Below are 24,907 nucleotides of genomic sequence, written 5' to 3' on the forward strand. Positions count from 1 at the left end.
AAAGAGACAAGGCACACTGGGTCAGCGGCCCAGGATCATGACAGGCTGAGGAAATACAATAACACAGAGGGAGGAACTAAAGTCCTAGAAACTGGGAACACAATGAAATATACTTAAACAGAAAATATACAAGAAACTATATAAGTACCAGGCAATCCAAACCACTGAGAAGAAAAATATTAGAATAATAAAGCAAGCAAAGTATATCTACCCAACAAAGCAAGTAGAAGAGTCAGACTGATGTCAGAAAGTCGGTCCATCCCAACACAATTCTGAGAAGACATCCACTCTGCCAAAGCAAGTGAACTCACCTCCAACCACCTCTGTTATTTATGAAGATTCAAAATATGTGTTCCCTAACAAAACAGTTACATTCACTGTTTAACATAAATTGTGAATGTAACAACACCAATTTCTGTTAAATTAAATTAAACTGGTTTGTTGGGGGATACATTTATTTTGAAAAATGTCCTGAATAATAAAACTGTTTATTACCTGCTTCTGTTAGTTGGCTGCACTATTGGTATACAGGACCTAGAAGCTTACTTTCCTGTTTTTGAATGTCATTGCTTTTCACTAATAAATTCATAAACCAATAAATGCAAATAGGTTTTTGGGGGTTTTTTTGCATGTCAAAGTCAGTTTTTATTTATGATAGAAAGTTTTATACAAATATCTGCCTTGTATAAAATAAGAGGGTTCAAATGTTACCAAGTCAGAGAAATGCACAGTGTTGCAGTACTCAGATTAGAAATCTATTTTGGATCTTTATATTCTCATTTAATTTGAGCTGTAAAATGTTTAAAATGCTTGGCATCTTCTTACACAATAATCAAACAGGACTGAGCACATACTCAGACTGGAATGTCAAAGTCAGTTTGATAAGTCAGAATTTGCAGTAGTGATCATTATGTGACTATTTTACAGATGGTTGCTTGGAAAAATTATGGGTGGGTATTAACCTCTCTAACCATTTGTAAGCAACAGCAGCTGTGAACACTGAAAACCTGAAGATATAATGTGAAGATATAATTTAAATCACAAAGACTTATTTTTTTTCCTCTTCAGGAAATGAACAAATCATACATAAAATGGTTTTGTTAACGAGACATATTTGAGGCATTATTGTGGAACTTCTGCAGAATTTTCCCTCTCAAATCCAACATGGTACCTCTCCATCTGGGCTATTTTTAGGGACAGTTTCCCCGTTTCCTTGCAAGCAGCAAATGTTTTCCGAAATTATCCCTGTAAAAGCACACAATAGAGGGGCTATTTTGTGTCTTTAACCAAGATTTAATGGAGGATTTAGCCTCACCAATTTGCTCCCATCAGCAGTGAACATCTGTAGATGCTTCAAGTTCCTTTCTGGATCATCTACTTTCACCCAAAAAAAGCTTAAATAAAGTAGGCAAGACTGCAGTCTGACAACATAAAGAGGGGAGTTTTATTGATTTGTTTATTCTTTACATTTTTAATGATTTCCATAGCCATACATTCAATAAATGCTTTCTGGGGTCTTAAACGAGATGAACTGCATTCATATAGTTTGCTAACTTTGGCGTACAATCTGAAGATTCACGTTACAGTGAAGAGACTCCTCCCAGAGTTCCTTATTTCATTCAGTATTTCCTGTGTAGTGCACATACAAAGGAATGGCTTTAGGTTGAATGATTTATTAGTGTTATATCTGTGGTTTTTCATAATCTTTTAGTTACAAAAAAAGAAAAAAACATTCTCGCTATACCTAGCTCATACAGTATATATTATAACCATTAATCTTGTGCTAGAATCAAAGCTGTGCTGAAGTTTAAAAAATCTTAACATCAATAACATATGTGGAAATGAGCTTGACTGTATAGACTGTTTACAATATGATGTTTACAGTGATTTTACAGTGTTTTTAATGTCCCTGATTATCTCAGAACAATAGTGCGATATCTTTTATTTTACAGGAAACAGTATGAGTAGGTATCAGAGTGCGTGTTTACAGTTACTCAGACTTGAAAGGGTTCGTGTGGAGTAGTGTTGTATATGCATTTGTACTAAAGCCTGGAGAAACAGAGACATTTAAAACAAGGGGGAAAAAAGAATATTTATAGACAGAGCCTTGTGGTAATCATGTAAACAGCTCTTTTACATACATTATTACTCAGTCAGTCGTTCATTGGATATATAGGTGAGTGCCATGGTTACCAATCACATGTACGATAAAGAACACAGTACCACGGAAGTCAACACCAATCTCACTGCCAGCAAACTACCTGCAAATTCCTCCTTCGTCTTTCCCTGGATATTCAAACAATCTACAGGAGTGTGAGGCAAACTGTTACATTAATAAACAACAAAATTAATTAAAGTAAGAATGGAAAGAGAACACAACCAAAAAAAAAAAAGACAATATTTTCTTTTTTTAGAGTGGACGGGCACACAGAATGTTGAATATATTACATCGATGTGGGGATGCTCCGATCATCAGCAAGACAAACGCTTTAGAAGTTCAGTGTCTCTGACATCATCTTCCACCAGTCCATCAGCTCCTCCCGCTCCTCCTCCTTCCTCTCCATCAGGGACTCCAGCTCAAAATCCACCTGAGACGAATAAGACGCAAAAGCTGAGAACTGAGGAGGATTTTTTTTTTTTTAATTATCATTATTGCTCTTTATCTGGAAATTTTTAAATGTTCCTACTGCAGTTTAACTTTTCTATCATTCTTTAGTATTTTGCATTCTTTTTTTTCTATTTCCTCTATTAAAAGATAAAAAGGTGGAGCCTTTTTTTTTGAAGAAGAAGACAATCTGATCCTATGGCTGACATCAGGGTTTGTGTGTTAAAATAACTCCAATTTATGGTCTATACGACAGGTTTTCTGCATTTCCTCCAAGACTAGATGCAGCTCAGTTGGTGTGCTCATGTGTGGACCACATGTAGATGAATATCAGCCCCCCCTTTGATCTCTCTCCAGCCATTTACTCGTCCTGGTCCACTGACTCGGAACAGATCAGAGTATGGAATAGTCCATATAAGACCATATGAACATAATAGTCTTTATTACTGCACATGTAAATGTACGACAAAATTGGATGCAATCTATCAGTGCAAATGAATTTATTGCTGCAGCCTCCCTTGCCAGCCTAGGTAATTGTTGCAGATGTTGCCAATTCTGCCCTTGACATGAGTGGTACTGAGTGGCCATCACCTAACAAACTCTGCTCCCTTTGGTACACATACTAACCACTTAAAATGGTAACTATAATTCCTAGCTATGCAGCAGGCTATCACTGTCAGAATAAACAGATATAAAAGAAACAACCTAAATGTTTAGTAGTTCATTATGACCAGGCACTTCAACTTAAACCTTAAATTATTGTGTAGGCAGTGCTGCACAGTAATGTAAGGTGCTACAGCATCTTCTGTGCTTGTAGTATCTGCTGCTGGTCCAAGGTTCAGTGAATTATACTGGATTGTATATTTTGATGTATGAGTAGTGCTTAGATATCCCCAAAACATGGCTGCAGAACTCCTACTCAGGTTACCTTTTGGAAAGACGCCACAGAAAATGTGATGGTTCATTTGTTTGCGTGTCTTACCCTGGTTGCAGGGCTGTAGGGAACAGCCACCTTCTTGATGACAGTCAGGTATCCAGGTGCAGAGGCTGCCACTTTATAGTTTCCTGGAGCCAGTAGGCGCCAGTAGTCTCCATCTTTGGCTATAAAATACAGACTTTCCTTTAAAATGTGTACAAGCAACACACTGATGCTCAGCTATGCAGAGCACTTACTGTTCTGACAATGAGAAACACTGTGGTGTGAAGAGCAGGTTCAAGAAAGCAGTGCAGCTGCAGTGCCCACTTTGTCCAAAAGATGGAGGCATTATACCATCTCGCAATTTTATTTTTTCACATCGAACTAGCAAATAATGTATAATGACGTGTCAGAATTGCATGAATTTACACTGAATGCCAATACCTGTGGTGATATCATGGTCAATACCCTCCACAGAGACGGTGGCATTGGAAATCGGGTTGCCCTGAAGGTCACGGACAAAGCCCTTAACGCCACGATGAACCTGCACACCAAGCAAATATTGACACACGAAGAACATATGCATTTGGCAGCATGCTTAGAGTCAGGTTTAAAAGATTTGTTAGTTTTTGTTGAAGAAGATGTACTCAAAAATTGATTGTGAACATCAATCAGTGACAAGTCCACTGAGACTGATAAGCTCTCCTCGCCAAAGCACTGAGTCTTCTTGAATATGGATTTTTTTTTTTTTTGATCAAACAACCTCTTGTGAGCATGCAAAGGTGGAAGTAGTCACCACAAGTTAGCCTCTGACGTGTGACAACTTTGACACCATGACACTGCATTATCTGTCATGACAACAGTGAAAACTGGTTCCTTATTACATCAAAGCTATGTTTCTTTCACCCCCATCAGCAGAATTAGTCACCTAACTCCTACTACAGCCAAAATAATATCTGAAATTGTGTCGTGGCTACTTTTATGGACAGCCACAGAGGTCAGTTTTGATGCATTTATTGATTTGAGATTGCAGGCCTTGGTATTGTTTCTGGGTCGGCTGTATCCCTGAAAATACACCAGACTGCACAACGTGATTTATGGCACCTATATTTACAGCGCTGCCTACCTGCTCGATGTAATTGACGAGCGAATCACGGTTCTGCTCCCAGTAGGTCTTAAGCATGTCCTCGTTGGGGAACTTGTCGCAGCTGAGCTCCAGAGTGATCTCGAAGCAGTTGCTGCTGAGATAGTTGAAATCCTGCATTCCTGTGACGGGTCAGTTAACCAGCAGAGAGTAAGAAAGCAATAAAGGATTAGTCACTGTTATTTAGGATTCGAGATTTTAAATGGCTTAATTGTTTATTTCAAAACAATGGTTACATACAGTGTCTTCAGAAAGTATTAAGACCACCTTCATTTTTTTTTTTTATTTTGTCATGTTGATGGAACAGTTGTTTAAATTTTGCTTGTCATTAATCTTCACTCTGTTCAGCAGAAGGGACTGTGAGACTGGTCAGGGTTGAGGGAAAAATGAATGGAGCAAAGTACAGAAATATCCTCAATGAAAACCTGTTCCATTGTGCTCAGGAAAAAGGTTCACCTTACCTTCCAACATGGCAATGAATGACCCTAAGCACACAGTGAAGACAACACAGGAGTGGCTCTGTAAATATCCTAGAGTGGCCCAGCCAGAGATCTGACTTGAACCCTATCGAGCATCTCTGGAGAGACGTGAAAATGGCTGTCCACCAACAGTCCAACTGTCCATCCAACCTCACTGAGTTTGAGAGGATTTACAAAGAAGAATGGCAGAAAATCCCCCAATCCTGGTACACAAAGCTTATTGCATCACACCCATAAAGACTCAAGGCTGGAATTTCTGCCATAGGTGCTTTAACTAAGTAATAATAATAATAATAATAAAATTTTATTTATATAGCACCTCTCAAGACAAATACAAAGTACAAAGGGTCTGAATATTCATGTAAATTTGATATTTTAAGTGTTTTCTTTTTAATAGGTTTATACAAATTCCTGAAAGTGTATTTTTTCAATTTGTCATTATAGCGTGCTTAGTGTAGATTGGGGGGTAAATGCCTTTAGCTTCAGGCTGCAGCATAACAAAATTTTAAAAAGTGAAGCCACTATTTCAAAAATGCCAAACAATACCTGACTCTTACATCTGATGGTGAATTACTGTCCACTGTTACCTTATCACAAATTCATGCATGATCTTTTCTGACTGTTTTTTCACTAGTTTTGCATTTGGCTAGGATCAGTGTCACTACTGGTAACATGAGGCAACCCTGGACCCTACAGAGGATGCATAGGTAGTTCAACTCCTCCTGGATAGCACATCAATATGTGCCATTGCCAGAAGGTATGTATCGAAGACAGCTGGACAGGGCGTACAAGGAGGAACTGGATGAGCACTGCCAAATAACCTCCAGTAGGCCACTGGTGTGAATGTGTCTGGCCAAACTATCAGAAACAGACTTCATGAGGGTGGCCTGAGGGTTTCATGTCCTCTAGTGGGCCCTGTGCTTACTGCCTGGCAGAGTGGCATTTGCCGTAGTCTCAAGAGCTTGAAAAAGGCAACTGAAATTCTTAAAATTTTTGAAGACATTTCACCTCTCATCCAAGAGGCTTCTTCAGTTTTAAAAGGTGAAGAATCCCAAGTATTTAAACCCTAGTGGGGGATGTCCCTTTAGCAGGTGGTTGAAGACCCACTATTAACCCTATAACCCAGAACGTGTTGTCTGTGACACAACGTACTTCAAAAGTGCCGCGTTTCGCAGACTTCTGGCAACAAATACCATAATAACCCCATATTGGTTGTGAAGTGTAATTTCTCAGCTTTCAGGAACTGTTTGAATTTTTCCAATAGGTCCAACGGTCACGTAATTATGATAATTCAAAATTGCTTTGATCAGCCGCCAGCAGTGGTGATACGCTCAGTGTTAACCAGCTGTTCACGGCTAGTAGGGGCAGGTAATGGGTGCTTCAGCGGCGATCGCCGGCATTATAAGGTTAATTATGTGCATCATCACAGCCAATGTGTGAAAAAAGGAATGGGTCATTACCGCCAAGGGTTTCGGGTGAAACCACTGTGAGCCCTTGCCCGACCCTATCATGGGCCCTATTAAGGTCACCTGAAGTAAAGTGAGAGTAGGGGTTGAGGTACATGGGAGGAATCTCAACACAGTATTGTAAGTGGATGACAGCTGGTGTTGTAAGTCGCCAACTCTGTTCAGTGATGGTCGTTCACAGCGAACATAAATGGCTTCTTTAACTCCTCTTTCAAACCATCTGTCTTCCCAGTAAAAAAAGTGAACATTGGCATCCTTGACAGAGCATCCTTTATTCTTTAGGTGCAGATGTACAGCTGAGTCTTGTCCTAACAGGAAAAGACTCAGCTGTACAAATATTTAAAAGAGCCCAGTCACCTTTTTTTTTCAAGCTCTTGAGACTACCATGACCTGGATATCTTAGAAGCTACATCAGCATTTGTCATAGAATGCCAGAATTGGCAGGTCCACCAGTTCCACCACAGCTCTCATCTGTGTTATTCATGTGTGAGCATGTGTGACAGATGCGAAAGGGTCTGGAGAAGCTGTGGAGAACGTTATACTGTCTCTAACATCATTCAGCATGACCAGTTTGGTGGTGGGCCACTGATGGTCTGGAGACACATATCCATGAAGGGATGCACAGACCTCTACAGGCTAGGCAATGGCACCCTGATTGCCATTAGATATTGGGATGAAGTCCTTGGACCCACTGTCAAACCCTACGGTGGTGCAGTGGGTCCTGAGTTTCTCCTGGTGCACGGCAATGCCTGGCCTCATGTGTTGAGAGTATGCAGGCAGTTCCTGGAGGATGAAGAAACTGATACGTCATCTCATTAGGAGCATGCCCTGATGTTATCAGGCATGCATACAAGGACGTGGGGACCATACAAACTACTGAGTACCATTTTGAATTCCTGCAATGAAATTTTGGCTAAATGGACTAGACTGTTGCATCATTATTCACTTTGATTTTTGGGGTGTCTTTGAATTCAGCCCTCTGTAGGTTGATCATTTTCACTTCAATCAAACGATGTTGCATCCTAGCACATCACCCAGTATAGATATCTAGAGTTATTTTTCTTTCCCATTGAAATCTAATGTGTTTTCAAATGGTTCCTTTTATTTTTTTTGAGTAGTGTATCTGTTATATTTTTAAATACAGTCACTGAAAAATGGAAAACCATTAGTGTTTAAACATTTTCCAATGTTCAGCTACAGTTGAGCAACGTTTTAATGAGTAATCCAGGTGTTAGGGTTTTTTTTTTTTTTAATCTGAAAATCACAGGTTTAAAAATGCTCCTCTGAAACAGTTGTCTCTTACCTCCGGGCACACTGTACCAGGCCCCGCCGTTAGTGATGCCATCTTTGAAGCTGGAGTCATCGTCGTTCTTGCGGCATGGGGGTCGGTGAGGATCGGACATGACCGGGTTATACATGGAGTAGGCTCTAGCCAGAGACTTGAACATCACATCATCTGGACTTGCGCTGTACTCATGGGTGGATCCTTAATGAAAGGAAAGAACAAACAAGCGCTCACCATTTAGACACTGGCTGTGATAAAGTGTTAGCAGAACACCTGCATGTGAGACACATTAAACGTGCGCCTGCTCAACACATTCTGTTTACTTTGAGCAATGACGCAGAGGAAGCGGTCAGAGGAAACATTTTCCAAATGATTTCAATCAAATTTACGACTAAAGAAAAAGGAGTAAAATGTTTGCTGTTACAGAAACGGTTCAAATATTTGTCCCTATAAACATCCTCACATTAAATAAAGGAACAGTTTATATACAGTTTAACATCCCAAACAGGAAAAAATAGGCTGTGTTTACTTCAACTAAAGGTGATCAGAAGTAAGAGCTTTCCTCATTCTGTTTTAAATGTGATGACTAAAGTTAGATACAGTATCAGGGATGATCTCTGTGATGATGTGATGCTAGTATATGCAGCACATTTGTGGTGCACTTATATATCAAAAATGAAAAAGCTTGAGGTGGCATATAATGATGCAATCATTATCTTCCTCAAGCTTCCAAGATGGACAAGTGCAAGCCAAATGTTTGTGACTAGTAATGACATTACCTTTAATGCTTTGCTCAGAAATTTTAAATATAAATGTATGTGTCGTCTAATTGGTTCAGAAAATGTGGTCATAATGGATTTAACTGTACCACCATTAGATAATACAACATATTTCTCCAGTTTCTAGAAGCAGTGGAACAATTATGTATTCGTTTTTTAATTACTGATGATATTTTGTGTGTTTGTTGTTGTGTTGTTTTTTTTTTTACTTTTGTTATTTTATATTCTAAAATCTTGTGTTATCTCAAAATTTGGAGTCACAAACTCAAACTTCTGAGAAAATACCTCAAATTTCAAAAAAACGACTTGAAATTTCAAGTCATTAAGTTGAAAGTTTGACTTACAGATGGCAAAATAATATCATGCTTTGGTTATTTTTTTCAGTGGAGGGAACAAGCTTCCATGATATTCAAATGGATATAATGTCTGAAACAAGCTTTTTCTTGTTGCATATCTCTGTTTGTGTGTGTGTGTGTGTGTGTGTGTGTGTGTGTGTGTGTGTGTGTGTGTGTGTGTGTGTGTGTGTGTGTGTGTGTGTGTGTACCAGTGCGGGTTTCATCATAAGGATAGTTGGCCACAACATCTCCTCCATGCAGGTTAGCTGAGAGGACAAAGGGGATATCCATGATCCAGTGGATCACAGCCTTGGTCTCTGGAGCTAGCTGCAAAGGCAAAAAATGAATAAATTACAATTGCGAGTGCATAAAAAAATACATACCGCCTTGCAAATTATATTTATATATACACACACAGACACACACGCACAATGCCACAACCCTCCCAGGAGTGGATGTCCCAACAGATTCACCCTAAGCTCAGATCGTGAAATGCTCAGAGAAGCTTCAAAAAACCCAACAGCTACATCTCAACCTCTACAGGCCTCAGTTAGCATCTTAGATGTTATTGTTCGTGACAGCACAATTACAAAAAGACCTAACAAGTATGACTTGTTTGGAAGGGTTGCCAGGGGAAACCACAAGACTTCTGGAACAATGTCCTTTGGACAGGAGAGCAAAGTGCAGATGTTTGGCCATAATGCACAGCACCACATTTGGTGAAACCAAACACAGCACATCAGCACCAACACCTCATACTAACTGTCAGCACAGTGGTGGAGGGGAGATGACATGGGCTTATTTTGCAGCCACAGGACCTGGGCACCTTGCAGTCAGTAAAGTGGTGTCGGCTGCATATTATTTGATTGGTAATTAGTGTGAATGCTTCAAAGCATTCACAGTATGACTGCTCAGCAAAACACCCAGGCTTTCATATTGTGAAGTTTGCGGATGACACAGAAGTGGTCGGATGTATCGCTAACAACGATGAGTGTGACTACAGGCAGGAGGTGGAACACCTAGAGGGTTGGTGGAGAGAGAACTCGCTCTGCATCAATGTGACAAAAACGAAAGAGATGATTGCGGACTTCAGAAGGGTCAGACACCCCCTCCTCCACCTGCACATCAGAGGTGCAGGTACTCGGGCGTACACTGAAGTAACGACCTCACCTGGGGCAACAACATTTCCAGTCTGGTCAGGAAGGCACACCAGTGCCTCTACTTCCTCGGGAGGCTGAGGCATGCTGGACTCGGAAACTCAGTCCTCTCCTCATTCTACAGATGTGTGATGGAGAGCATCCTGTGCTCCTGCATCACTGTAAGGACAGAAGCTGCTCTGCGGCAGAAAAGAAAGCTCTGCAGAGGGTGGTGAAGGCCACACAGAGGACTGTTGGAGTCAGCTTCTCCACCACCAAGGACATTTACATCTCCAAATGCAGGAAAAGGACCACCTGCATCCTGAAGGACCCCACACACCCAACACACACACTTTTTGTTCCACTCCACTCAGGCAGGAGGCTGAAGAGCTTTAAGAGCAGGACCAGAGACGAACAGCTTCATCCCTGAAGCTCTAAGACTGTTGAACTCTGGTGGGGCGGTGTAGCTGTACTGCTCTTGCACAACTTTGTATACATTCATGCTGCTGTTACACACACTTATGCTGCTGTCATTTGCACAAGTCACTGCAGGGGCACCACGGGTCTCTACCATCACTCCACATCCTAAACTGTTAATTCCATATTTATTTTTATTTACCTTGGAAGGTACACATATACATGCATGTATGTTTATGTATGTATGCGTGTGTGTGTGTGTGTGTGTGTGTGTGTGTGTGTGTGTGTGTGTGTGTGTGTGTGTGTGTGTGTGTGTGTGTGTGTGTGTGTGTGTGTGTTTGGGGCAGAAGAGTGTTTAACAACATTCAGCTATTAAACTGGGGATTTAAGCTGAGCTTGTTTTTTCTGTTTCCCTCCTTCTGCGGTTATTTCACTTTTTCATTTTGATGCACTTCAGCTCCAAATTTTTAGGCATTGCAGCTCAAATTTTCCTTCTGCATACTCTGTGCTACACAAACCATTCTGCTATCATAATGTTCATTATTTTCTGAAGAATTATGATATTACTTTTCTTTTTGGTAACTGTTATATTTTTAAAATATTTAACTTTTTATAAATTTTTGGGGCCTTTAAAATGAATGGGGAAAGTTTCAAATCCTCTTCAAACTCACCCTACTTTAACAGTTTACTACTTCAGCTTACTTTGAGCTACAGAAAAAAAATTAAATTTGGTTCTTTTCTAGTTTTCAGGTCTTCTTCATGTTGATGCTTTGCAGCTCCAAGTTTGGTTGTTTCTCTATTTTTTTAAACACCAATTTCAGGAAATCAAGTTCAATTTAGGTACTTTCTTGAGAATTTCAGCTGTTTTGCATTTCAGTCTTTTATTGTCTTTTTCAGCTGGTTAAGCTCTTTCAGCAAATTAAATTTCAGCTATTTTATGCTAGGCATTTAAGCTCCAATCACTGAGCATTGAGCATTCACATTGCATTTTCTGCAGGAAATTATTTTTCTAGTTCTATTAAAAATACTTCAAACAGCATCAACAACACAAATGAAGTGGACACCGTTCACAGAGTAAGAAAAGATTTTTTTAACCAGGTTGTAAACATATTCATTTCTGCTGTTAAGGTGCTGTAATTTGACATTTGAAATGTTTTTTTTTTTAAGAAAAGAAAAGAAAAAACATAACTTCAGAAAGATTACACAAGCAGCTCAGAAACATCAACATCTTTTCTTTTTACATCTATAAAAATAACTTCTATTTGCCCAAACAAATTAGGACAGATTCTTTGTCATATTATTGCCTATCCTAAAGCAAAGATGGGAGTTCAGAAAACTTTCAAGTTTGAGAATATAAGTTTATTTAACACTATCCAGTTGGGAATTTGTTATATTGTGTAGTATCAAACTGTAAGTCTAGACAGGACAGGTTTTAAGGGGCATCCACTCAGGACATGACAGTCAAAAAAAAAAAAAACACTGGTCATTCGTGATTAGGAATACATTTGTCATTAGTCACAGTCACATAACCCATGACGAAAAATGTTGCCAAGATTCTTCAGCTATTTGTATTTATTTTACTTGCACATTGTAAAGCACTTTGTGATTTTATCTGTGAAAGGTGCTATATAAATAAAGTTTACTTACTTACTTACTTAAAATGAATATTGTGTGTTCTAGCATTCAGAACCACCATTTTATGCCAATCTCACTTGCAAATCATTAAAGTCACGACAGTCATATGTGGAAATCACTAGAAGGAAGAAATTAAAGTACATAGTAGGTATATACTATGTTATAGAAATTGCCTCTTTAAATCTCCACCCTCCTTAAATTCTAAGGTTTTATATATTTCAAGACATAATAAAAATCTTCTGGTCCTTACCTCAGCTGAACTACGAAAAATATTACACTGTGTCATTGTTTATTTAACAATAAGTAAGCCCAAAATGCAAAAGCAGTGTGTGAAAAACTAATCCTACTCTTAATGTTTCCACAGGAATTAAGAGGGTAAGTAGCAGCCAGCTGCTGATAATCGAATTGCACTTGATTTACTGATCATCAGTGAGTGCGAGCACCTCTTTAAAAACAGAAGCTTTGGTGGTTTGCTGCTCTGGAACATTATCACCTCCACTGCAACCTGCACAGATCAATCTTCACCATTAAAGAGGAGCTGCTCAGTTATATTTCTCCATAGGTAACTCATCACTGGCTGCAGAGCTTCCATGTTCAAAGGATTTTTCATCACATTTGGTTACTCTTGAAGCATCAAATTGAAATATCTTTCTATAAATAAAAATGCAAATTGTAAATGATTAGTTATTAATTGTTTATTAATTGTTATTTAACTAGTTAGATTAGTTTAAAGCACATTCTACAAAACCAGCTGCAGATTTGTGCATATCCACACAAAAAATGTCCACCCACACATATACACACACCTAATGGACACTCCGCATTACCAAAGCTGATGGAGTTTGCTTTGTTTACCCACTGAGCTAGTTTTATCAGAACTGGCAACCCTGGCAAGCAGCCATTCATCCGCTAGCTTTTTTTATGTATTAAGCTTTTGATTAGAGCAGCTTTGGTTCAAATTTACATACTCCATCTTTCTGCTGTAAATGTCCAGTAGAGAACCAAATGTTTAGTAATCGACATAAAAATTGCAAATTAACTATTTAGTCCTTTCTGTGCAACATTTCTTTAAAATTACAGTTCCCAATATTAAAATAATTTCTTCAGGAACCTATATATGTACATTTATTACACAGCAATGAATTAGCTGTGAGTGACACAGAAAAGATGGATAAGTTGCAAAGATTTAAGTGATGAATTGCTACTTCAGTCTTTTGATGGGATTTCTTGGCAATAGGAAAGAACCCCAGCTTTATCCTTTAATTGGTAAGTCTGTTTGTTTTACCTTGGTGTTTTCATCCACAGCCTTCTTCATGTTCTGCAGCAGGTGGTTGTTGGCTCCACCCTCCCGCTCGTTGATGTAGATGATGCGGTCCAGATCAGGGAAGTTACGGTTCAGATCCACCCCCTGCGCATTACTGCGGCCCACAAACCAGTCCTTAATCTCTCCAGGCTGCACAGTAAACAGAAATGAGATCGAGACACTGGAGGGACGGATTAAAAGACAGTGTCTGGAGAGTTAATAAATACTGTTCTTGTTGTGTAGGTGTAATTTAAAGCCAAGACTTGCGGTTACTAAATGACTGTAGCTGTGTAAACTTAATCTGTCCAGACATAACAAGTTCATTACATGCTGTTTTATCACCTGTGAGGCGGCCTTCTCAAAACCGTCTGGGTTCATAGAGGGCATGAGATGGATGCGGGTGTTGTGGATGAGATCGATGATGGTCTCGTTGCCTTGCTGGTATTGGTTGCATAGGTACTGAGCCAGGTAAATGAGCAGCTCTCTGCCCACCGCCTCGTTGCCATGCATGTTGGCGATGTATTTAAACTCAGGTTCACCTGCAAGAAACCAAAAGGCGCCTGTTGGGTTACTGTGTCACAGACGTAACTATGATTAGACATTATGTAATCACTCCCATTCTGAAGAGGAGATTTTTGGCTGAGAGGCAGAACTGAATATGAATGCAGCAGACATTTCACAAAGGAGGAGGATTTTGACAAGGCTGACACGTAATCTCACAAAAAAAAAAAAAAAAAAAAAAAACAGAGCTGGCCACATAATCACTGAGAAATGTCACAATCTTTGTAAGAAGAAGCCATTTTAGTTGGAAACAATCATGCAAACAATCCTTTATCTCCTTGGGACCACAAGGAGGTCACTGATAAAGCACTGTGATTTGTTATGGAGGATACCCTGGACACACAGGATGTCCACACTCAGGGAGTGACGAACACACTGACTCAACAACAGAAAGGTTAAATCGTATTGAACATCGTAGCCCAGGCCCCCACCGGACAATAATGAGAGAGATACACTGGATTAAGGACCAACTGTGTCACTCACTGATGACAGGTTTGAAAGAGAGTGTAACTCCAGCCAAAACACTAATTTAGTTCCCAACAGTCACATTTTGTTATGTACAACTGGATGACAGCTATAATTACTGATGATTGATATAAACCAATGATTGATTAAAACCTAGTAATTATCAGAGCTTGTTCCAATCATTCTGGTTGCCAAATTATCAGTGTATTGTACGTGATGGATTAGGGGACAGCTGGTTATTATTGTTATATTTTTTATGCCTATTAAATATGAATGTGATTGTTTTAAATGAAAAATTCTTGTGGCAGGCTCAAAGCCCAACCTAATTTATGCGACCACCATACTGGATGTTATTAAAAGCTTTTAAAATTTTACTGGCCGAGCTTCACCACAATCTTCAAACCCTCAGAAAAGTTATCAGATAGATTTCAGATTTTTTAAACTTTTATCTATTATAGATAAGTGACTTAAGTACAAACTGTATAAAAAAGATGGACACAGCATTTAAAACCTGCATCCAATACCCAGTAGGGGCAACATCAAAAGGTTTATGAAAAAATGGCCCTATTTCTCAGTTGATCCTTTGGCCTCAGTAAACAGTTTTCTGACCAGTTTATGGTCTCAATTGCATGTTTTAACTCTTACTGAATATAACCTGCCATTCATTCTGGACCCCAGGGTATCCTTATGGGCATGGCTGCCTTGTGATTGCCAAGATGGTGCCAAATAACAAACCTCAACTCCCACAAATGTAGTTCATAAACCTGTAGGTAATATCAGACCATCTCTCATATATAGTCAAATGTTGTTCTACTTTAACTTAACAGACACTGCTTCAACCAGCATTTTGTGAACAAGCAAATATCTTTCTTCTATCGGCTCCCTAAAGGCTTTTGATGGAGCTTTATCTATAGGTGCTGGATTTATTATGTGTTAATATAAATTACTTTCTTGCTAACAAAGCTAGCCACTAGTTGACTGAAGTTAATGTGTTGCAAATTCATTTATATAAAGCCTCACTCCCACAGGGCTAAAGACTGGTCTGAAACTCCCCAGCAACCTCTGGCTACCAGGGAAAAAGAATTTGGTGAGTGATTGCTGGCAGTCGCCAGGAGAAATCAGTCACAAAGAGATATGCAGTGTTGCACCGAAAACCACTTTGAGATTGTTTTTATTGCTAGCAGGTTGCCGCAGTTACCTGTAGTACACTCGTACCTGTACACTCACCAACTACTCATGAAAATAGGAAAAAGAAAATGCAACGCAAACTGGAAATGGAGACCTTCTTTTTTTTTTTTAAAGTAAAAGTTTTGCCTCACCGCTGCAATCAACACATTTCAAAAAGGTGAAACTTCAACTGTGAAGGCGAACGGCTTCTGTTTCGGGTTTGTGTCACAGTTTCCCTACAGCTCAGAAAGTAAATGGACAGTGTTTGCAGAGAAGCTGGCGTTGCCCATGCAAAGTATGGGCAACCATAGCAATCTGTTAGTGATCAAAGCAATCCCAAGGTGTTCGATACAGCACCGTACAACACTTTGCAACCGTTTCACTACTCGCCAACCGGTCATCCTCAGTGACCGGCGGCCAGGCAGGCTCTCAGTATCTAGGCCTGTGTGACTGGGGCGTAAGAATCTTTGAATAATATCAGGCATTTCTCTTTTTTACCTTTTATCCTTGTGGACTGCATATCTGTGTTTACTAGGTTTTTTACTGTGTTGCGCCACAGTACAATCTCGGTTATCTTTTGCACATTTTAATTTATCAAATCCTATTTTTGAAAAACCTGGATCTGATTTGATTATAAATATTTCCTTTCTTTGTTTCTGTCTAAAAATACACACGTACCATTTGGTGGATTTACCGTTATTGGTCACGTCAGTGTGTGGGTAGAAAAACACTTTACATTTGCTTTCCTTTACCAAAAGTGATACTGTTTTTATATCTGAACGGTATTTCTGTTTTGAGCCCAGTAAATTTGTCCCACCGTCTGTTTTAGATACTAATTAGGCTCGTCTTCTCCAAGTCACTTCATCTATACACAACGGTTTGAGACGCCTTTGAACCTATTTAAAGTTCATTAACAAAACAAAAAAGAAGAAGTTGAATGAGCTGCAGTATGCTGTAAACATTCTTTTGATGAACTACAAACTTTCTGTGGCTGTACAAGAACAAAGTCTTTTGTGCAGATCGGTTACACGTTATAAAATGTGGTTCAAGAATAGCAGATGGTGAGAAGAATGTGAAGTTGCAGGGGTCCTGCTTTTACTGAGAGCTGTGTTTTAATTGTTTGTACCTGTAACCTAATTGGGTCATGTCATTTTCCTTATTTTTCCCCTAATGAATAATAATTATTAACAAAACCATTGTATAAGAATGCTTTCGAGATTTAAGTCATATTCATCTTCCATTTTGGCTGGTCTCTTGATGTATTTGTAGAGTAATGCCAGCAGCTTCATGAGTGAGGAACACACACACACACACACACACACACACACACACACACACACACACACACCACATATTCACATCTGGTAGTCAGGTTATTTTTAAATCCTTGGATCTCCTCTGAGTTGCTACTAATGATTTCAAGCCTACAAGTAACTCTTTCTGTCCTGACGTTGCTGGATTTTTTTTTAAAGTCTGACAGAGCTGTCAAACATATGCATCCAACCACCCACCCACACACACACAGAGACACACAAACACATACACTTTGATGTTGCATTCAGCCAAAGTAAGTTACTGTGTTTCAAGCTATTATACAGATGCTCAGTATCTGGAGACCCTGCCCTTCTCCCTCAAGGAACATGCTTTCATGCTGTTAAAGCCCATGTTAGCATGCAGACTAGAGAGCTGTGCATGTTTTATATATTTAGAGCCCACATATGTACAGAGTCATGTAGCTAGTTATGAATCTAAGACGAGGAACAGGGCTTCCATCTGTATTCCTGCGTTTTTTGCAGATTCATGCTCATTAATGCTTCCATCTGTTCGTATTACACGCACAAACCCTTCCTCCTTATTTCTCAATCTATTCCTCTTTTCTCTCAAGCTCACACTGACCTTTAATTCTCGCATGCACTTAAAAAACTGCTCACAGATAAAAGTGCAAATGTGATTTTTTTTTTTTTTTGACATAACAAGAGAAACTTCGCTTCTGAAATGTGATAACATCGGTTTATTACAGAAAACATTCCTCTGTAAACTCATTATATGGAGTATCATGTGAAACTCTTGGGCCACCCCTCATTTCTTTTTATTTTTCTGGGAAAGTTAATATTTGAACTGACCAGCTCTCTTTAAGCAGCATAGTAGCATAGCTTTTTTTCTTTAAGTAGTCTTCAGTGATAGTTCTCTTCGGCTTCTTTGGATGTTCGCTGCCTTTTGTTCTGTTCTCTGTCAAGGTGATCCTGCACTGCTTCAACAATGCTGAGGTCCGGGCTCTGGGGAGGCCAATCCATGACTGACAGTGTTCCACTGTGTGTTTTTCTATCCAGGTAGGCTTTTACTGGCAGTGTGTTTGGGATCATTGTCATGAAGAAAGATGAAGCCATTACTAATCAGCTGCTTTATCCTGATGGTATTGCATGGTGGATCAAAATCATAATTTTTGATCTCCAACACCACAGGCTGAAATACAGCCACAAACAATGACAGAGCCTCCACTGTGCTTTACAGATGGTTGTAGAGCCTCACTGTTGTACCTCTCTCCCAACTTTCTCTGTACATACTGACAATTTGAACAAAAATGTTAAAATTTGGATTCATCACTCCATCAGACCTGTTGCCACTGATTTTCAGTCCAGTTCTTGTGTAATTTGGCCTACCTCAGCCTTTTCTCCCTGTTTCTTTTCCTTAAAAATGGCTTAAGGGAGACCATTTCTTGATAAACAGTAGATGGATAAACTGAAGGGACAGATGCATCTCTCAGGTCCTGTGTCAGGACTTTGCTAAATTTTTTTCCTATTTCTTAAGGACATGACTTTCAGATACTGTTCATCTGCTATAGTTAGTTTTTTTTTAGACCTGCCACTTCTTTTATCCTCCACCTGTTCAGCTTACTCAGATTTACTTACTCAGTTCATATGTGGTACTCACAAAAGCAACTCATCAAATTTTTTTTATGATTAATTACATGTTACTATGTAAAATATGAGGTCTTTTATCTGGCAAACAGCCCAAAGTAAAAACACATTCACTTTAGCGCGATAAAAACATAAAAATATACTGCAGTTTGAAAAGCGTTCCTTTAATTTATTTGAGCAGTGTATTAAACTGACGAACCTTTATAGTGATGAGGAGACTATTATATATTCAGTCTTACTAATTGTTTCAGCGTTTCATTATGGGATCCTCCAGTATTCTGTGTAGAAAGGCCTCCCATCTTTCTCCATTTTCATACATTTTATATATGAAAAGTTAATTTAAGTAAAAACCAGAGTTTCCAGATGTTCTTTACCTTCAGATCACTCCCGCTTCCTAAAGGTTAACATGACACATCTCACGCTGCCAAAATCCAATGCATCATCCCACCCTTGTCAGAAATGATCAGCATCAATAAAGTCTCCTAGGCGACCAAGTAATTATGGCCGCAGCTACAACGTCATTTGGGAATGACCACATTAGCACGCTCTCAGTCGTCGTGGCAACCCTGCCAGGGGCAGGTTCTAAGGGAGACAAATTAACTGGGAGACTGAGCAAACAAACTCTCACTCTGCATCTGTCCGCCTGTCTCGTGCTCGTGTACGCAAACACTCGTACTCATATACGAGCTCACATTACAGACACATGCACATATACAAGAGAAAGCACACCAGTGCTCTGTTCTTTTCTCTCCTCTGTCAGGTCAAATTTGTAGTGTTTTTATGTTCTGTCACTTACCTTTATTCTGTCTTCTTTGTTTTATATTCTTTTGGATACGTACAAATATAACATTTCCTTTAATAAACAAAGATGTGGATGCTCACTCCCTCTGCTATACTATGTAAATGCTCGATTCCCCTCCATGAACACACTACTTCCATGATGCCTTTAACACTGCTCAGGGGCGGTTGAGATTTGGAAGAAAATTCTTCTCTTATATCTACAACTCGTGTCCAAGATTTGAAAACCTCTTCATTTCTGATCACTTAAATAGTATCGGGGCAATTTTTGCCTCTCATTTCCACATGAATGGCTGTGCCGTCGTGAAAGGTGACTCTCACAGCCTTATGGGAGCTGTAGCTGCTCATAGGAGATGCCTGCCAAAAAGATTATCTGCTGTTCCATGCATATCTCAGAAACTGAGGTGTTAAAAGGAGTTTTTTTTTTTTTTTGGACGAGAACCTGATCAAAAATGTTTCAGCTTTTTCAGAAAAGAAGTGGGAGGGGAGGTGTCTACATGTAGGAGGCCAAGCCACGCAAAAACAAACTGCAAATGAAGAAACAAAAAAAAAATCAAGAGGAAAAAAGGGAGGACAGAATTAAAAAAAAAAAAAATGTACAGGAAAGCAGGAGACTAAAAACAAAGCTGACAGTAGAAGAAGAAGAAAAAGTCAGAGCAGAGTGAGGGCAGAGGAGCAGGCGGCAGATGAATGTGGGTGTCTGATGTATAATGAATGACCTCTGGCTGATGCCTTGGCCTTTCTCTCATCTTTTTTTTTTTGTTTCCGCTGCTCCCTTATTCCCTCCACGCTCTTCTTTGCCCTCATCACTCTTGCACTTCTGTGACTCTCCCTTTTTTTTAAATCATCATTCCTGTCATTTTTAGCTCCTTTTTTTCCCCCCCATCAGCTCCTCTTTGTCTCTCAGCTGTTTTCACCATCTCTACAGGAAATAAAATGTTCCGACTTTAAACTCCATTCGACTCCACCGTAATGTCTTCTAAAAGGAACACGTAGCATTGAAAAGGACAGGTTATATCCAACACACCCAGTGTCATCTGATATGTTATATTCAGCAGTGTGACTGTCAGTTATACACTTTAACTGGACATCTGAGTGCGTGCTCACTGGGGATTACACACTTCCTCTGTCGCATTATAAAACAGACCGCCATGGAGTCTTATAACATCTTCCACCTCATACAGCAGATTGGATAAAGCAGTACCTCATACTGACATTTTTTTTTTTTTTGCCTTCAGACAAAGCCAAGCACATTACAATATAGGGTTTCTCCTCCTGGTATTAGAAATGTTGTAAATGGTTCCAGACATGAGAGTCAAAGGAGTTTAACCAGAGCCTCTGAAGAAAAGAGGCTTTTACATAGCTCAAATATAAGCCAGCTGTGAGAAGTAACCTCTTTCAAATGATGTAAGTATTCAAATCCTTTATTTTAAAGCACAATCATCAAAAGGCTCCCAGAGTATCAAAAGTACGTAATGTGCGCTTTGAGAGTTATTCACATGTTTTGTATGTACAGTTCAAGTGGTAGTAGTAGCCGAACTATATTCAGATAGATTTAGTGTTGTAGTTTCCCTTTTGAAATGTGGGGGTGGAGAAGTAGAAGTAGCATATTATGCATCTATCCAAGTATATAAAAATAAAAACATGTGACATTGTGGTAAATAACACCACTTTGTTGCAGTCTGATATCATGAAACGGTAAATGAATAACACACCAGTTTTCCTCGGGCCATTTCACGTTCTCAACGCGTTGTTTGCTTTTTGAGTGTCATATCACGCCACGCAGTTTCAGACAATAAAAGCTAAGGCCTAAGACCTTTCGTGCCATTTTACAGTGTTACAAGAAACACTAAGTTTATAATGCCCAGGCGTGACATTCGAAACGCCTGTGAAGCGCTGTGCCGTTTATATGTAATTCTATGAAGTCTAATCACTGGGGACAGCAAAAAAAAAAAAAAAAAAAATTAGAAAACACAATATTTATCATATTTTAATGGCAAGCTTGTTGGCTAACAAGTGTCTAAGTACACATACAGCAGACACAGTGCAGTCTTGTTTGTCTGAATCATACTTCTGTCTACCTGGTAGATGTGAGTCCATTATTCACTCTCCTTTTTAGCTCTTTTTTTTTTTTTTTTTTTGTCGACAACAAACTGCTGCAGGAAAACATGTGGCCCTGAGCTGCCCGATGTTCTGCTGAATTCATTAATTTTCCAAGGCAGGCATTGCTGTCAGCTACAGATTTTTCACCAGAAACAAAAGGAAAGAAAGAAAATCAATAAGAACCAAAACAGTGAGAAATAAACTCAGGTACTAATTTAGGTTTGGTGGGTTTGTTTTGGTGAGTGAGTGAGAATGTGACCCAATGAAAATGGGTCAGCTCTCCTTCCAAACTATATACTCTTGCTCTATACTAATATGTTACCAGTGTTCGTACTCCTGTGTACAGGCGGTTCCAGTGCCGCAGTGCATGACAGATGGCTGTTTACTGACAGATGCATCCGCTCAGGACCATCGTCCTCTCTGAGCCAGACAATCAGCCAGCCAACCACGAGCCGCGAGTCAGCTCAGTGCAATAAGCCGATCTGTTGCCCCGGCAACAGCTATTTTGGCTCCACCTTAGTTTGAACACACTGCAGTGTCAGATAAAACATGAGCAGGACACCTTAAAGGAAGCTTGAGTTTTATTCTTCTCGTCACACTCTGCTTTGCCCCGTCTGGGGCTCCTCTCCCTCTGCGCTTCTCTGTTTCATCGCGCTCCTTCCCTCTGTGGATGTTTTGCTCAGCAGAGATGCAGAGGGAGGAAAAGGAGAAGGGAGGAGGAGGGGAGGCCCCAGCCCTGCTTGGCGAAGTAGCGGCTTGGAAACTCATCTGGTAGTAATAAGGGCTTGCTACTGTGACTCATGCCTGCGTTCGCCCACCGGACTATTACAGGCTTATTTAGTATGTACGTCCATTAGACACATGTGACCATGTGAGCCGAGCGGCACGCCAAACTTGTAGTGCACCATTAACGTCGCAAAAATACACCCACAGTGGAAGATACACCTCAAGACAAAAAATAAAAATAAAAAAAATACTCCATTACCCATACAGTTACAAATCCCAAAAAATGCTCCCTATATGCTACAATATTACAGCATTTCTTCTTTCCTCCGAAGGCTCTGTCTCAGGATTGCTGAGATGAAATTAATTACTTCCTGCAATACACCACAGTTAAAGATCCTGTTTGGAGAGCTGGCTACCAAACTATTCCCAAACGTTCATTAAAGGTTAAATAAACTACAGGCTAGGGTTGGAGCAGCCGTGTTCCCCTCACTGTTTCCACACTTAAAGCACGCCAGCAAGTCTGAATAGGTCAGCAGTGAGGTTTGGATTAAGGGGTTAAAATGGTAAAAAGGAGTACCTTGGGTTTGGTTTATAGCTAATGCATGAGTAAAACAAAAACAAGCCAGTGTTCAATTAGGGACTGGACAATGAAATTCTGGATTACTGCCATTTTTGGCTCTGGTGTTTTTACTGTTTACCAACATTTATACAAATGAAGACGTGGATTCGAAGTCTGACATAAAAAAACAGATTAAGGAAGAAGTAAAGGATCATTCTGGGCAGATTAAACCTCAGTGTTTTTCCACACAGCTTTGGGACCCAGGTACAAACAGCTTCTGTCTTTAACAGTGTCTACTCCCTTTTTATTTAAAGCTTTTACAATTCTCTGTTTCAGCTGTCAGCTGTTTTTAGAAAGCCATCTGATGAATTTCAAGATGCAGCTTTGCTCCCAAAATGGAAGTGGCCCATCTAGCAGTGGAAAAATTGGGGAAAGGAGAAGGTGGATTGCATCTAAAACGCTGGTTAACCACATTTGAAGTTGTTCTGCTTAATGTGCCTCATCAGTCAAACTGATCTATTGTTTCTTCCAGCCTGCAGCAAATAATACAGACCATTGAGGTAATAATAATGACTGTAAAACCCTGCTAATGACTAATGGGTTCATTTAAGTCAAAGCCTCCTTCCTTGGAATTCAAGGCAACTTCCTGATATGTTAGGCCCAGAATTTTGTTCTTTTTTTTATGGAAAGGCTAATTCAAAACACTTCCAAATGGGCCATGGCACGGTCCACCGCTTCTGGGGTGTTTTCTAAGAATCACGAATCAGGATAAGCGCGAAGAGATGCTTATCAACCAGCAAAATGGCGGCTTTGCGCGGCTGATCCCCCTATCTACCATCGAGATACCTCAGAACTGATGCAGCGGGCCCTTCGCTCGCCCCTTTACGCACAGCACGACACACCTGCGCTCCTCCTCTGCCGTTTTCTCAGAAGCATCAGCAACACAGGTCGTTTCTCTATACGCTTCACACTAAAAATGAGGGCACAGCCAAGCTGCTGCTATGCGCAATAGTGCGTAATGTGTTTGTGTTATCACAGCGGGTGGTAATGGATTTCTGTTAGTTGGTAGCGCGACAGAAATCGGGGACAAATGGTGCGGGATGGGGTGCGCATTCACCGCAGTGTGAAACAGGCTTTATGTATGCGTAAAACTGACCAGCCTCGTGCGTCCCCGGATTGTCGGACATCTCCAGCACCAGCAGCTCGCGGCCTTCGAAACTCTCCCCAATGGTGTAGATGCGGGTGATGGTCGGACACTGCAGCCACACCGACACCAGCGCTTTCCGCAGCTCCTCATAACGGTGGTACTCGAAGGAGATCTCACCATCGCTGCCGGTCGCCCTGACCAGGGCGACCACTGCGGTCCCGAATAAAACTACCGAAAGGAAGTGTTTCATTTTGACGCGTCTTCGTTTTCCTAAGCCCTGTCTCCCTGCCTGCCTGCGGCTTGGTTCCAAGCCTTATCTCTGTGCTGCAGCCTCGCTTTAGGCTATAAATATCCCTCCCTCTGCCTCTCTCTCTCTCTTCCCTCTTTGTGCGATGCGCTGTACCTGAGCGCAGGCTCGCTGTCAACGCGCAGCTTAAAGTCAGCCACAAGATTCCCATATCCGGTCTCACTTTTCAAAATAAACTTTCAATAAAAGGATTTGATAGGCAAGAATTATTTATAATGCTTATTTTATAAACGTGACAAACTCGTTATTCTCTGGCCAAATAAAGAGAAGAAATAAAAATGGAGGATGGGATAAGAAAGAAAAGAAATAGTGAGAAAATGGTCACATTGCAGCAGGAAATTAATAACTCAGTATAAGAGTATAAAAAAGCATGAATGAAAAGACAACACAAAAATTAATGCATTATGGCCATTATAGCATCCCTCCTCGCCCCACCTTAACGTTAAAATCCAAACATTTAAGTTAGAGAATGCAGGCCGCTGCAGCTTAAAATGCTTCACTTGTCATTCACTTGTGATAAAATAATATACGATACTGCAAATCTAAGGACTCTAACCTTAACCTCCACAGGTTGTGCCATATGGCTGCCCCTCCCTGAGCCTGGAAATTGAAGAGATTTCTTCCTGTTAAGAGGGAGTTTTTCCTTCCTACTGTTG

General features: G+C 40.1%; 1 protein-coding gene across 1 annotated transcript; it reads right to left on the bottom strand.

Annotated features, from left to right (window-relative positions):
- Window positions 1–1,422: 1,422 nt before the first annotated feature.
- Window positions 1,423–24,194, bottom strand: cpe (carboxypeptidase E). The gene is made up of 9 exons (XM_030727421.1): window positions 23,954–24,194; window positions 13,843–14,039; window positions 13,483–13,650; window positions 9,219–9,336; window positions 7,914–8,096; window positions 4,648–4,787; window positions 3,966–4,065; window positions 3,588–3,706; window positions 1,423–2,588 (listed from the first exon to the last, which is right to left on the bottom strand). Exons 1-9 carry the CDS (start codon window positions 24,192–24,194, stop codon window positions 2,490–2,492), a joined length of 1,365 nt encoding a protein of 454 aa, XP_030583281.1. The 3' UTR covers window positions 1,423–2,489.
- Window positions 24,195–24,907: the final 713 nt, after the last annotated feature.

Source organism: Archocentrus centrarchus, chromosome 1 (genome assembly GCF_007364275.1).
Source record: "Archocentrus centrarchus isolate MPI-CPG fArcCen1 chromosome 1, fArcCen1, whole genome shotgun sequence".
Classification (NCBI taxonomy): Eukaryota; Metazoa; Chordata; class Actinopteri; order Cichliformes; family Cichlidae; genus Archocentrus; species Archocentrus centrarchus.

What these genes read in the sequence shown, in the direction of transcription:
- cpe (XM_030727421.1), bottom strand. Translation starts at nt 24,194, where the DNA reads ATGAAACACTTCCTTTCGGTAGTTTTATTCGGGACCGCAGTGGTCGCC. An exon ending in TTATGATGAAACCCGCACTG is followed by an intron (nt 8,097 to 9,218) that starts GTACACACACAC and finishes CCTTTCATTAAG; the next exon opens with GATCCACCCATGAGTACAGC. An exon ending in TGACCATGATATCACCACAG is followed by an intron (nt 3,707 to 3,965) that starts GTATTGGCATTC and finishes TGTATTTTATAG; the next exon opens with CCAAAGATGGAGACTACTGG.